An 11,428-nucleotide genomic window follows, 5' to 3' on the forward strand; every position below is an offset into this window, starting at 1 on the left:
CCAGTTTCATACACTTCTTTCCAAACTTTAGAAATATCCAGTACATCCACACTGCTTACTATCAGGCTGTTAGTCTAGATTCCCAGAATTTCTCAAACATACCTCTGCAATGGTATCAGAAAGTTTCATTTCTATCATCCCCAAGAGATTCTGCTGCTGCTTTGTATCTAGAGCTCATTTGTTTCATTAAATTTTTACCCCGTCTTTCATACAGATTCACCAACAACATGAAATTCAAAAACCGAACAGCAGTTTCAGAATTCCTGCTCCTGGAATTGACAGAGGATCCACAATGTCAGCCCCTCATCTTCAGCTTGTTTCTGGTTATCTACCTTGTCACCATCCTGGGGAACCTGCTCATCATCCTGGCTGTGACTTCTGATGCCCACCTCCACACCCCCATGTACTTCTTCCTCTCCAAGCTGTCCTTTAATGACATCTGTTTAAGCACAACAACAATCCCAAAGATGCTGGTCAGCATACAAATACAAGATCAGAGCATCACTTTCATAGGCTGTCTCTCTCAGATGAATGTTGCCTTGATTTTTGGTGGTTTAGAAAATTGTCTCCTTGCAGTGATGGCCTATGACCGCTATGTGGCCATTTGTCACCCACTGAGGTACACGGTCATCCTGACCCCCTGCCTCTGTGTCCTGTTGGTTCTGTTCTCTTTGTTTATTAGCACCGTGCATGCCCTGCTCCACACTTTGATGGTGCTGCGCCTGTCCTTCTGCACAGACCTAAAAATCCCTCACTTCTTCTGTGAACTTGTTCAGGTCATCAAACTTGCTTGCTCTGATACCTTTGTCAATAATCTTTTGATATATTTAGTAGCTAGTCTTTTTGCTGGTGGTCCTGTCTTTGGGATTATTTTCTCTTATACTCAAATTGTCTCCTCTATTTTGAGAATCCCATCAATGGGGGGAAGGTATAAAGCTTTTTCCACCTGTGGGTCTCACATCTCAGTGGTGTCCTTATTCTATGTGACAGCTTTTACAGTGTACATGAGTTCTGCTGTATCAGACTCTCCCATTAAGAATGTAGTGACTTCAATGATGTACATTGTGATCCTACAAATGTTAAACCCTTTTATCTATAGTTTGAGAAACAGAGAAATGAAAGCTGCTTTGAGGAAGCTCATCACTCTTCTCTAATTTTATCTTTGGCTTTCAATTTAGGTTGCTAGTATGAGTTAAAATGTCAGAACACTGGTGAGCTAAAGCGTTTGATTTTCCATGGTCAACTTTTTTTTTTTTTTAGTACTGGGAATCCAACTAGGACCTTTCATTTGCCAGGCAGGCATTATGCTGCTGAGCTGTATCCCTGGACCAAACAATTTAAATATTTTGATTGGGAAGTAAGAAGAACATGTTCAAATGGGAGGAGGAACAAGGGAGGGGGAGTAAGATGGAGAGGAAGAGAAAAAAGAATGGAAGGAAAAAATGGAAGCAAAAGTCTTTAAACAGGTAGAGGAAGAAGGGTTGAAGGGTGAGAAGGGAAATGGGAAAAGAAGAACTGAGATATATTATGGGCAAGCACAAATTCCCTATGATGAAACTGAACAATACACATGGCAAATATGTACTAATAAAAAATAAACCAAAAAAGAATATTCAGTGGCTCAAGACTGTTGCATAATATTGAAACTTCTTCAGTGCAGATCCTTTCATCCCGTATATGAAAAAGGAATCCAAATTCTAACGTGCTCAGCCCATAGGGAGGGTTACATTCACTGCTGGATTTCAGGATTTAGGTGCTGGGATTAGCACTTCATTCAGTCCTACATGAGGCACCTCTTTCAAAAGTTGCTCTCCTTAGTCACCAGGTGGTTGCAGCAGATGCAGCTGTTGTATCTGGACACGGTGCCTTGACAATGGACTTCTCTCTGGGGCCATGGAGCACATGACTGTGTCATTAGTTGAATACTGGGCATCAGAATGATGCCCTTTCACTTTATCCTTAGCCCTTTCACTTTTGAATAGAAACCTACATAATATGAAAGTGTGTTGTACAGACGTTAGAAAAGGATTTCTACCAAGAAAAATCCTATTTCTTATGACATGGACAGGTCTGGAATGTAATTTCACATAGTCTTACAAGACAGGGAAAAATAGAAAAAATTAGATTTTGTAACCACTTTTTTTAATTGTCTGTATTGTCCATATTTGCCACAAGACATTTTTTTCTGTAGGACTTTAATAATTTCATGCATGTCTGTATACTTTATTACAGGAAATTTTTTAATGTCTTTATTAGTACTTGTCCGTAATATATAATGTTAACATTCCTTGTGTAGAGCTGGTACATGTGCACGAATCATCCTAGTTTTTTTTGTCCCCTTTCCCTCCCTCTCTCTCCCTGCCTCTATCTGTTGATCCCCTCCCCCTCTGAGAAAGATCTATCTCTCTCCCTCCTGTTGTCTATCTTTTATCTTGCTTTTTATTCATGCTGTGGGGTTTTCATATAAGAAAAAACAGTGTGATATAAAAGCTTGTGTGTGGTTTATTTCATTTAACGCTATAGTCTCAAGGTGCATCCATTTTCCTACAAATGACTCAAGTTTATCTTTCTTTATAGCAGAATAGTACTCCAGTGAGTGGAAATATCACATCTTATTTATTCTTTCATCTTTTAACAAATGCATAGGCTCCTTCCAAGACTGAGCTATTATGAATTGTGCTGCTATAAACATGAAAATGCATGCATTGACCCAGAATTCCCCTGTTAAGTATCTTCCTCTAAGAGTTAATGATTTCCAGTTGGATCTTTTTGAGCCTGACAGATTTCAAGGTGATTGTGCATAGTACCTGTCCTTTTTGTCCAGTGTAGGACAGACTTCCAGAAAATCTCTCATTCATTTTTTTTTCAGTTAGCTACATTGTGATTTTACTTCTTCTTTTATAACAAAACCCTCAAAGCAGATCTCATCAATTCTTCTCTTCCCACCTCTTTCCAAGGTCAACTCAACAAGGCTTTGGTCTGATTTCTCATCTAGCACGTTCACTGTTGCCCTCACCAATCACCAGTCAAGTCTTAATTCCTGCATTATATTCAGCATCTTATGCTGATTATTGCTAAGGAGAACATTAGAAATGTATCCACCAAGGCAAAATTTAGTTCTCATTTCTTCCTTGGAGGATTTTCTGAAACTCTCAAGTATTTCATATCCAAAATCTTTAGTCTAGGCAAGTGGTAGCCAACCTATGTCATGTGTTACTTTTCCTTTAAGACAAAAGATGTGAATATATGACTTGGTCTTTCCTTCTAAACTAAAATGTCAGTACTCAGGTCCAATTGCAGTGTTGGCACTTCATGATAAATAAGTGAGTTTGGAGTTGCAGTTTGGCCACTCATCTCTAAAAGGTTCACCATCTCTGGGTTACACAGTGCTCAGCTCTTCAAATGACCCACATGTCTCAAGGAAGATTAGTCTTCAGGGACTAATGTTTGGACTTTGATTAATCTTCAGGGACTAGTCTCTTTGGACTTTGAGTCCTCACTCCTCAGAAAGAAGAAGTACCCTTTGCTTTCTGAGATGAACTTCAGCGTCTATCTTCTGCCCATTGACCATAAGAGGAAATAATTCAGGGCTTGTTTTGTCAAATCCGGAAAACTTTATCTTTTTTTTTCTTTTGTTTTGTTTTTGGCTTTTCTCCGGTACCAGGAACCAAACTCACGACCTTGCACTTACCAGGCAGGCGCTTTGCCGCTGAGCTAAATCCCCAGCCCTGGAAAACTTTATCTTGTTTTCACATTTACTGTTCTCTTTGGGTAGTACATTGAAAAATTGACTTTATTTTTAAGTCCACTGAGTTCTTTCTATATTTTATTTAAATTAGTGGAATAGAAAGTTAATGGTGGTGAATTTCTGTAATTTCAGGTACTCAGGAGGACACGGCAGGAAAATTCAAGCCCAGCCTCGGAAATGTAGGAAAACTTCAACTCAAAGAGAGCTAGAGAGGGGATGTAGCTCAGTGGTTCCAACCCCAGTACTCAAAAAATTGTCCAAAACAGTGAATGGATTAATGATGGCAGAAAAAAACATTACAATGACATCTCGTCATAACTTGGATTTTATATAGTATATCTTGAAAAGTATAGATTAATAATGTATACATTAAATAATCTAATGTACTATGAAAGGACAAAACATGAAATTCTATAATTCCTTAATTCTAAAAAGTTCTACAATGAATGTCAGCATGAGGTTCCATCTGCAGCTATAGAATGACGGTCAAATTTTAAGAAAAATTATGAAATAGACATATTTGCATTCTAAAACATATTGGTGATATTGCAAGTGAATTCAAAGCAAAATTAAAATTGTAGAGCCATAGCCTCAACTCACAATCTTCTAATGTGAAGAAAAAAATGTACACTGAAATATTGTGAGAATTAGAAAAATGTTCAGAAAATAAAAGGTAATAATGGCCTCTTATTTGTTTGTTTATTTTTCATTAGTACATGTTTGCAGCACATAATAATCACATGCATCATGGGTGATATGTACATAACACATTTTCATTATCTTTTTTGTTTTCTTCCCTTGCCCTCCCTTCTTCTGTTCCCCATTTACAAAGCTCTGTCTTCATTTTTCCTTCAGTACTTTTTCCTCTAGATCCCTTTTCCCTTCCTTCCATCCCCTTCCCTATCTCCTGTTCTCCTTTTTTTTATTATTTTATTTTAGAAATAAAAGGAGGAAAATACTAACAGAATGACAACATTTTACAAAATAGCAAAGGATCAGTACAGACATTACAGAGTTACAAACAGAGTGGTAGGGAATTAACAATGCTTATTGTATTACATATTGATATCTTCAATGTAGTTTCTCATGAAAATACATATAGACATGCAATCAGCAATGTGAATGAAAACAGATTCAATATTTTGTGAAAAAAATAATTAATGTTCTAAATACATTAATACATGTGGTGCTCTGTCTGTGCTACAACAGTTCAAACAAAATGACTTATCCTGAGCTCCAGATAAAAGTCCATTTTAATGTGGTGATATGAAGACATGCAGGTAAAGAGAGAAACAGGTCAGCAAAGTGTAAGAGTCCCCAAAGTGACCTGATGTAGCACAAAGTCTTGCCTACGAGGATGGATTATACTGATGCAGCAAAAGGACAGAGGAAGTATGGTGGTTCTCACCAGGCAGTGCGTTCTGAGGATGCTATGCAGTAAAAGGAAGAGGAGGAAGAAGGAGAGCAGCAGTGTGGTCCACCACGACCAAAATGGCAGGGACCACCCCCTCTACAGGAACAGCCGGCTCTTCAAGGAGAGAGGTGCCATTGGAACTACTGAGAGGTCTAGGGGTGGCAGAGATGTCCTGCTCCACAGCAGAGAGGCCATGGTTCCCGTGGAGTGAGGCGCAGGTCAATGTAGGAGGCAAAAGGGAAAAAGGGCACAAACACCCCAATTCCAAGTCATTGTCAGATGAACAAACAACAGAACTATTGTTCCCAACCCATTTCTCAACTCCTGCTTTAACAAAATGATGAATATTCTGGTAACTATGGTTACAATAATGAGAAGCAGGAATTTTATCCGGGTACTTTATGGACAATAGTGGATGTACATAATTGAGGGCTTGAAAACAATAGTGACAAGCCATGATTGGGTCTATATGCATATTCCTCAAAATATTGCTTAACTAATCTCATCTTTAAGTGGCATTCTGCTGCCACTTGTCCTGGGCTGAAGAAATCACTGTCTGGAATGTTCTAAAGTTTTTCATTATTCTTCTTTTTATAAATGCTCCTGGACATCACTGGGTTTACAGAGTTCCCTTATTCTGGGGCTTACAATGTTTTCATCACGTTCAGCTGCATTTGAGTTTCCAAAGAAGCTATTAAATCTTGATTTTTGAGGACTGTTTGGTTGGGACTGTTTCCTTTTTTTGATGTAGGAGCTATTCCACAGGAATACAAAGTATGAATCAAATTACAAACTATACTCTGTCTCAGCAGTTTTAAGAAATTAAAACAAATGATTTTTAGTTTCCCTCTATTGAAAATAACCTGTAAGTCTATACCTTGCACTCCTAGAAGTACATTAACTTTGTTTTTAAATTGTGATAACTTCACACCGTTTTGAACTCTACCTTACAAAACACATTTGACTTAAATGTGAGAGTCATGAAAATTTTTTCTTTAATGTGATTGTATTTTCAGCTTCTGTTCACACTAGATTTCAATAAAACTATGAAATTATTCAAATGTTACCTACTCTTAAAAGAAACATTAATACACTTGTGAGTGCAGCTTATCAAATGTCTGCTTTTATTTATTTAATTTTACTACACTTATTGGTATAATTTAGATATACACCATATTCATCATATGGAATTTGTACTTGTATATGATATACTTTGATTCCTCTTTTTTTCCCCAATCCACTCCCTTCCCTTCAACTCCTCTTTTCATCCTTATTTACAAAGCTTTGTTCTCATTTGATCCTTCTTTTATCATTTGTTCTTTTCCTTTCTTTCTTTTCACCCTCTCCCTTCCCTAATTCCTCTTTTTTTTGACAATTTCTTCCCATTTCATAATATCTATTGTGCATTTTGTCCTTACTCTTTCAGTTTCTCACACAAGGAAGACAATATAGTGTTTACACATGTATGTCCAATTTATTACACTTAAGGGTATGGTCTCAAGACACATCCATTTATCCAGAAATGTCTCAGTTTATCCTTCTTTGTGGCTGCATAGTACTCCATTGTGTAAAAAACCTGCATCTTTCTTATCCATTACTTGGTTGATTACTTTGTTTTGTTTCTAGGATTTAACTATTACAAACTGTGCAGTTATAAACATGGATGTGCACATAGCCTTGTGGTATTACTTTTTTTTACAAAGTACACTAAAGTATTTATTAAACAGAAAACTTTTAGATAACAAAACCTTAGAAAAATTTCAGCATACTTAAGAATTCATGTTTATATTTACTGAAAGTCAAATGGCTGTCATGTGTATGTTCTTTTATTTAACTTAATGTAAACCAAGCATGAGGAGATAAAAAGAAAAATTTTTTCAGGAAAATAATATGTTTAGTCATTTTTTATTTTTAATTCTTCCAGGAAGATGCCCAGCAGAGGAAGAGATGGGGCAAACGGGACCTCTAATCTTAGTTTTTCAGGAATCTCCATAATGATTCCACAGTGGTTTACATGAGTCTGCACTCCCAACAACAATGGAGAAGGACTCCCTCACAGCCCCTCCAGCCTTTGTTACTGGTTGATTTCTTCATGATAGCCATTCCTTCTGGGTTGAGATGAAATCTCAGTGTGTTTTAATTTTCATTTCTCAAATGACCAATGATGTCGAACATTTTTTCATATATTTGTTTGGCATTTGTACTTCATCTGAGAAGTGTGCATTTTTGGATTGGGTCTTTTAATTTGGGGGACTGAATTTTTTCAATTCTTTATATGTTTTAGATGTAAGTTCTTTGTCTGATGAGAAGCTGTCTAAATGTCATGCGTTTTAATGTCTCCTCAGACTTGCAGCCCATCTTTCAGACTTGTGATTTGTGCTTTTTGTACAGTTCTGTTCATCTTGTTTACAGAGCCTCAAAGTCTTTTTTGTATAGTGCACCTTGCTTATACAGTATTATAATTTTTGCCGATTGTACTATAAATGTCATACTATAGTTTTATACTGTTATTCATTATAACACCACATGTAAGAGTTATGAAAATAAAAGTAAACTCATTAACTTGAAGTTTCCTTTGACCATTTCCTTGTTTTGTATATTGCCATGTACATATTATATCCATTTTTCTTTAAGCAACCAACTTAAGAAACAGAACTCTGTTATTAAAAGAATGTCTGTATGCTAGCTATGTTTATAATTATATAATGTATATATAAGCTATATTTCCACATCTCAAATTCAATTAAGCATCCTGGTGTGATATAATAGATAGATAAAGCTAAGATGGAAGTTGAGATTGGTTAGAAAATTTCAATCTGTTATATGTACAAGGTACCTAAAATGGAGGTGATCAGAAGCAATTGAGAGAATTGAATGAAACAGAGCTGAACTCAGGAGTCAGGAAACCAACCATCCTGAGTTCCTCTCTTCTACAGAATTGGTCTTAAAGGACATGCACAGATGGGATCACAATAGTAGTAACATTTCTGATCTAATGAGGAGCATTGGATATTGAGCCCCCTGGGATATAGAGACTACATGAGTCAGCCAGAGAAAATCTCAGTCAAAAGCCCTTCCCAGCCAGGAAGCCACAGCTGTTGGTCCTCCTAGAGGTCATCTTTTTGATCTGGACACTCCTGCTCACTTGGTGCAACTGCCATTCCTGAGACTAGATCTTCTGCATTTCCATGCAGGTGAGATGCTGAGCATTATTCTCAGCAAAACTGACCAGGTAGCCAAATTCCCCCAGTCAATGATTTGACCATGAGCACAGGTAATTTGTTTCCGTTTCACCCAAGGGAAGCAGTGAAAACAGCACATGCAAAAGATGGTGAGAAACAAATCTCCCATGAGCCTCCTGTTGACTGTCATCTTGCCACATTCTCATTTGTAGTTTTACCAATACCCGCCCAGCTCTCAGTCTGCTGGGCATCTGCTACCACTTCATAGCCACAGAGACGAGTTTTTCCTGAACAGAAACCTGTCATTTCCTCAACAAGATGAGTCTCACAAAAGAGCCCAATATCTCTGTGAATCGTTCTGTGGTTGTGGGAAGAATTTTGTTCAGCAGGTTGGTTTTCTGGAGATATTGTAATAACATGCCATATAGTAAGTTAACTAATGACAGAGATTTATTTCCTCACAATTCTAGGGACTAGAAATTGACAGGTCATGTTGTGGGCAGAGTTGAGTCCTCCTGAGGTCTCTCTCCTTGACTGGTAGATGGCTGTCTTCTTTCAGTGTCTTCTGATGGTCTTCACTATGTGTCTTTGTCCTAATTTCCTTTCCTATAATGACCCTTGTTGTGTTGGATCAGAGATTACTCTCATGAACACAATTTAAATTAATTATCTTTTCAAAGAACCAACTGTACGTGTGATCACTATATGCAGTATGAGGGGCCAGATTTCAACCTACTAACTTGGAAACAGACAGAAGTTAGCCCATAAAAAATAATCTTGTCTCTCACTTGATGTTGAATTTGTTAATCCATGAACTGTATATAAAACTTTGCTCTATCCCTGTAATGGGGCTGTGAAAACTCTGGGAGAGGAGCTGGAGATGATGAAATGCTCTCCTTGCAGCTCCCCAATACTCGTGTTCTGCTTTGTAAAACCACCAAATATTTTAAAGAGAAGGAGCAGCGACAGTGTAAATGACAGCAACAACAACATACAACCACACTTCAACTGTTTCTAGAACTAAGAAATGTGACATCTTGCTATATCCACTTCAGGTCTTTTAAAATGAAGCAATAAAATAAGAAGCATACAGAATTCACCTCCTTGGTACTCTACTCCATTATTTCCTTCCCTACCCAAAGACCCGCCATCTTGGATTCAGTTGCACCTCCCAGGCCTGCCTCTGAATTGTATCTGTTGGAATAGAAAAGCCATAGCCATAACACCTATCAGTCAGGGAAAGCAGAAAAAGTGTGAAATATGCTAGAATACTGTGCTATTAAAATTAACAATATATCAACACTAATAAAAATAATTCACCTATGTGTGATAATTATAAATGCATACAATAGGCTCTTTGTATTAAAAATTTTAAAAGATGACATATTAGCAGATTTTTTTATGTGGAAAAATGTAACCAAACAACATATAAAGTGTGGAAGAATACTTATATCAAAGAACATGGGGAATAAAAAAAACAGTTTATGTAAGTTTGTTCTACTAATTACTTTAACTAACCTCTATTATTATTATTTCATAAATAAAATATGTCAGCATAGTAAAGCAAGCATTGTCAAGGGTGAGTTGTTTACTTTCCGGGGGCCAATCTTGTGCTGTTCTCTGTATTTTCTGCATCTGTCATCCCTAATGTTAATATGCATAACTATGCAGCTTTGAAAGGACTTAAAATGTTCTCATGGTATAGACTTTTCATTTAATGTTTTTGGTGTTTACATTAATACAGTTTGTGATTCAAGTATCTTATTTTTTATTAGATGCTAGAACAGATTGCATGGCTCCAGTTGAAAACTCTTATGAGCTGCAGCTTTATCTGCACTGCTCTCTAATTTCTATTCCCAATTGCCTTGATGTATGCCTTCCACCCATAACGAACTGCTATACATTAATATAGTTTGTGATTCATTTATCTTTTTTTTTATTAAGCTTCATTGTTACATATGATAAGTTATCACATTTTGGATCAAATAAATACTGGTATAACTGATGTACATTTCCTTCTTTATTTTTCTGCATAACTAAGATTCCCAGAGGTAGTTCCAGTACAGAAATTATTGTCTGTTTACATAAATTTACAAATGTTCTCTCCTTTGCTCCTATGACTAAACTGCTCTACCCTATAATTTCCTTTTGATGTCTGAAAAGTATATGTGCTATATTGCTCATGGGAGACATATAAATGTATATAGTATATGCATTTCAGCTGTTTATATAAAATTTATGCACACTCTAACAATTTTCCGTACTAATAAATATCTTGAAGTTAATGGCCAATACATCGAGCACCTCTTATAATTGTAGAGGCCAAGGTAACTTGTATTAATCTCATGATGTCTCAATAAATTTAGTATTGAAATATTTGTAACAGTTTATCTTTTCTTGTTGTATACATTTTTGGTTATGTCTCCTCCTCTCTATACGTAAATGTAAGAGAGAGACAGAGAGAAAGATTCACTTCTCACCACAAAATATTCCTATGTAATTTTCACCCCAAATTTATTTGTAGAAATAAAAATGCACACATTTAAGATATACAATGTGATGGCTGGAGAAGTGTAAACTGTGAAGTTACTATCACATACAGCTAATTAAAGCATCCTTCAGGCAGCTCCCATTGGGTTAATGAGGACAGTCTCACTTCTCATCCATTTAAGGTTGTTCTCCAACACAAAGGAAGGGCTTGAACTTGGAATAGATTCAGAGTGTGTGAGTCTAATATAACCAAGTGATCATTGCTGTCATAGCTGCTTCTTTCTTTCCCAGGAAATGAATAACTCTTCTTTCCAGGACCACTTCTGCTAGTAAGACTGATTTTTTAAGTTTAGGTTCTCTAGTAAGTTTCCATCTTCTGGATACTGACATAAATTTTTTTTTTATATGGGTGGACACGTTTTTAAAGAGAATAAAAAACAATATAAATCATATAGGATTTCAAAACAAGGTGATAGGAAGTTAACAATGGTTATTATATTGCATACTGTTATCTTCACCAAAAATTATAATAGATATTGTGAAAGGGAAAGAAACTGCTCAAAAGAAAAGAACAACTGGGATGGGGGAAAGAAT

At 36.5% G+C, this 11,428-nt stretch overlaps 2 protein-coding genes across 2 annotated transcripts in view; both read left to right on the forward strand.

Moving 5' to 3' along the window:
* The first annotated feature begins 227 nt into the window (after positions 1-227).
* LOC102009432 (olfactory receptor 7G2-like) lies at positions 228-1,154 on the forward strand. Its single transcript, XM_005413197.2, has one exon. The coding sequence runs from the start codon at positions 228-230 to the stop codon at positions 1,152-1,154; it is 927 nt and encodes a 308-aa protein (XP_005413254.1).
* An 8,916-nt stretch (positions 1,155-10,070) lies between these two features.
* The window catches only part of LOC102009769 (olfactory receptor 7G2-like), a 4,162-nt gene continuing 2,804 nt past the window's right edge, over positions 10,071-11,428 (forward strand). The window contains exon 1 of the mRNA XM_005413198.1: positions 10,071-10,100. The gene's annotated coding sequence lies outside the window, so the exon portion shown is untranslated. The remainder of the gene's footprint in view (positions 10,101-11,428) is intronic.

This window comes from Chinchilla lanigera, unplaced genomic scaffold (genome assembly GCF_000276665.1).
Source record: "Chinchilla lanigera isolate Chin_1 unplaced genomic scaffold, ChiLan1.0 scaffold00162, whole genome shotgun sequence".
In the NCBI taxonomy this organism is placed as follows: Eukaryota; Metazoa; Chordata; class Mammalia; order Rodentia; family Chinchillidae; genus Chinchilla; species Chinchilla lanigera.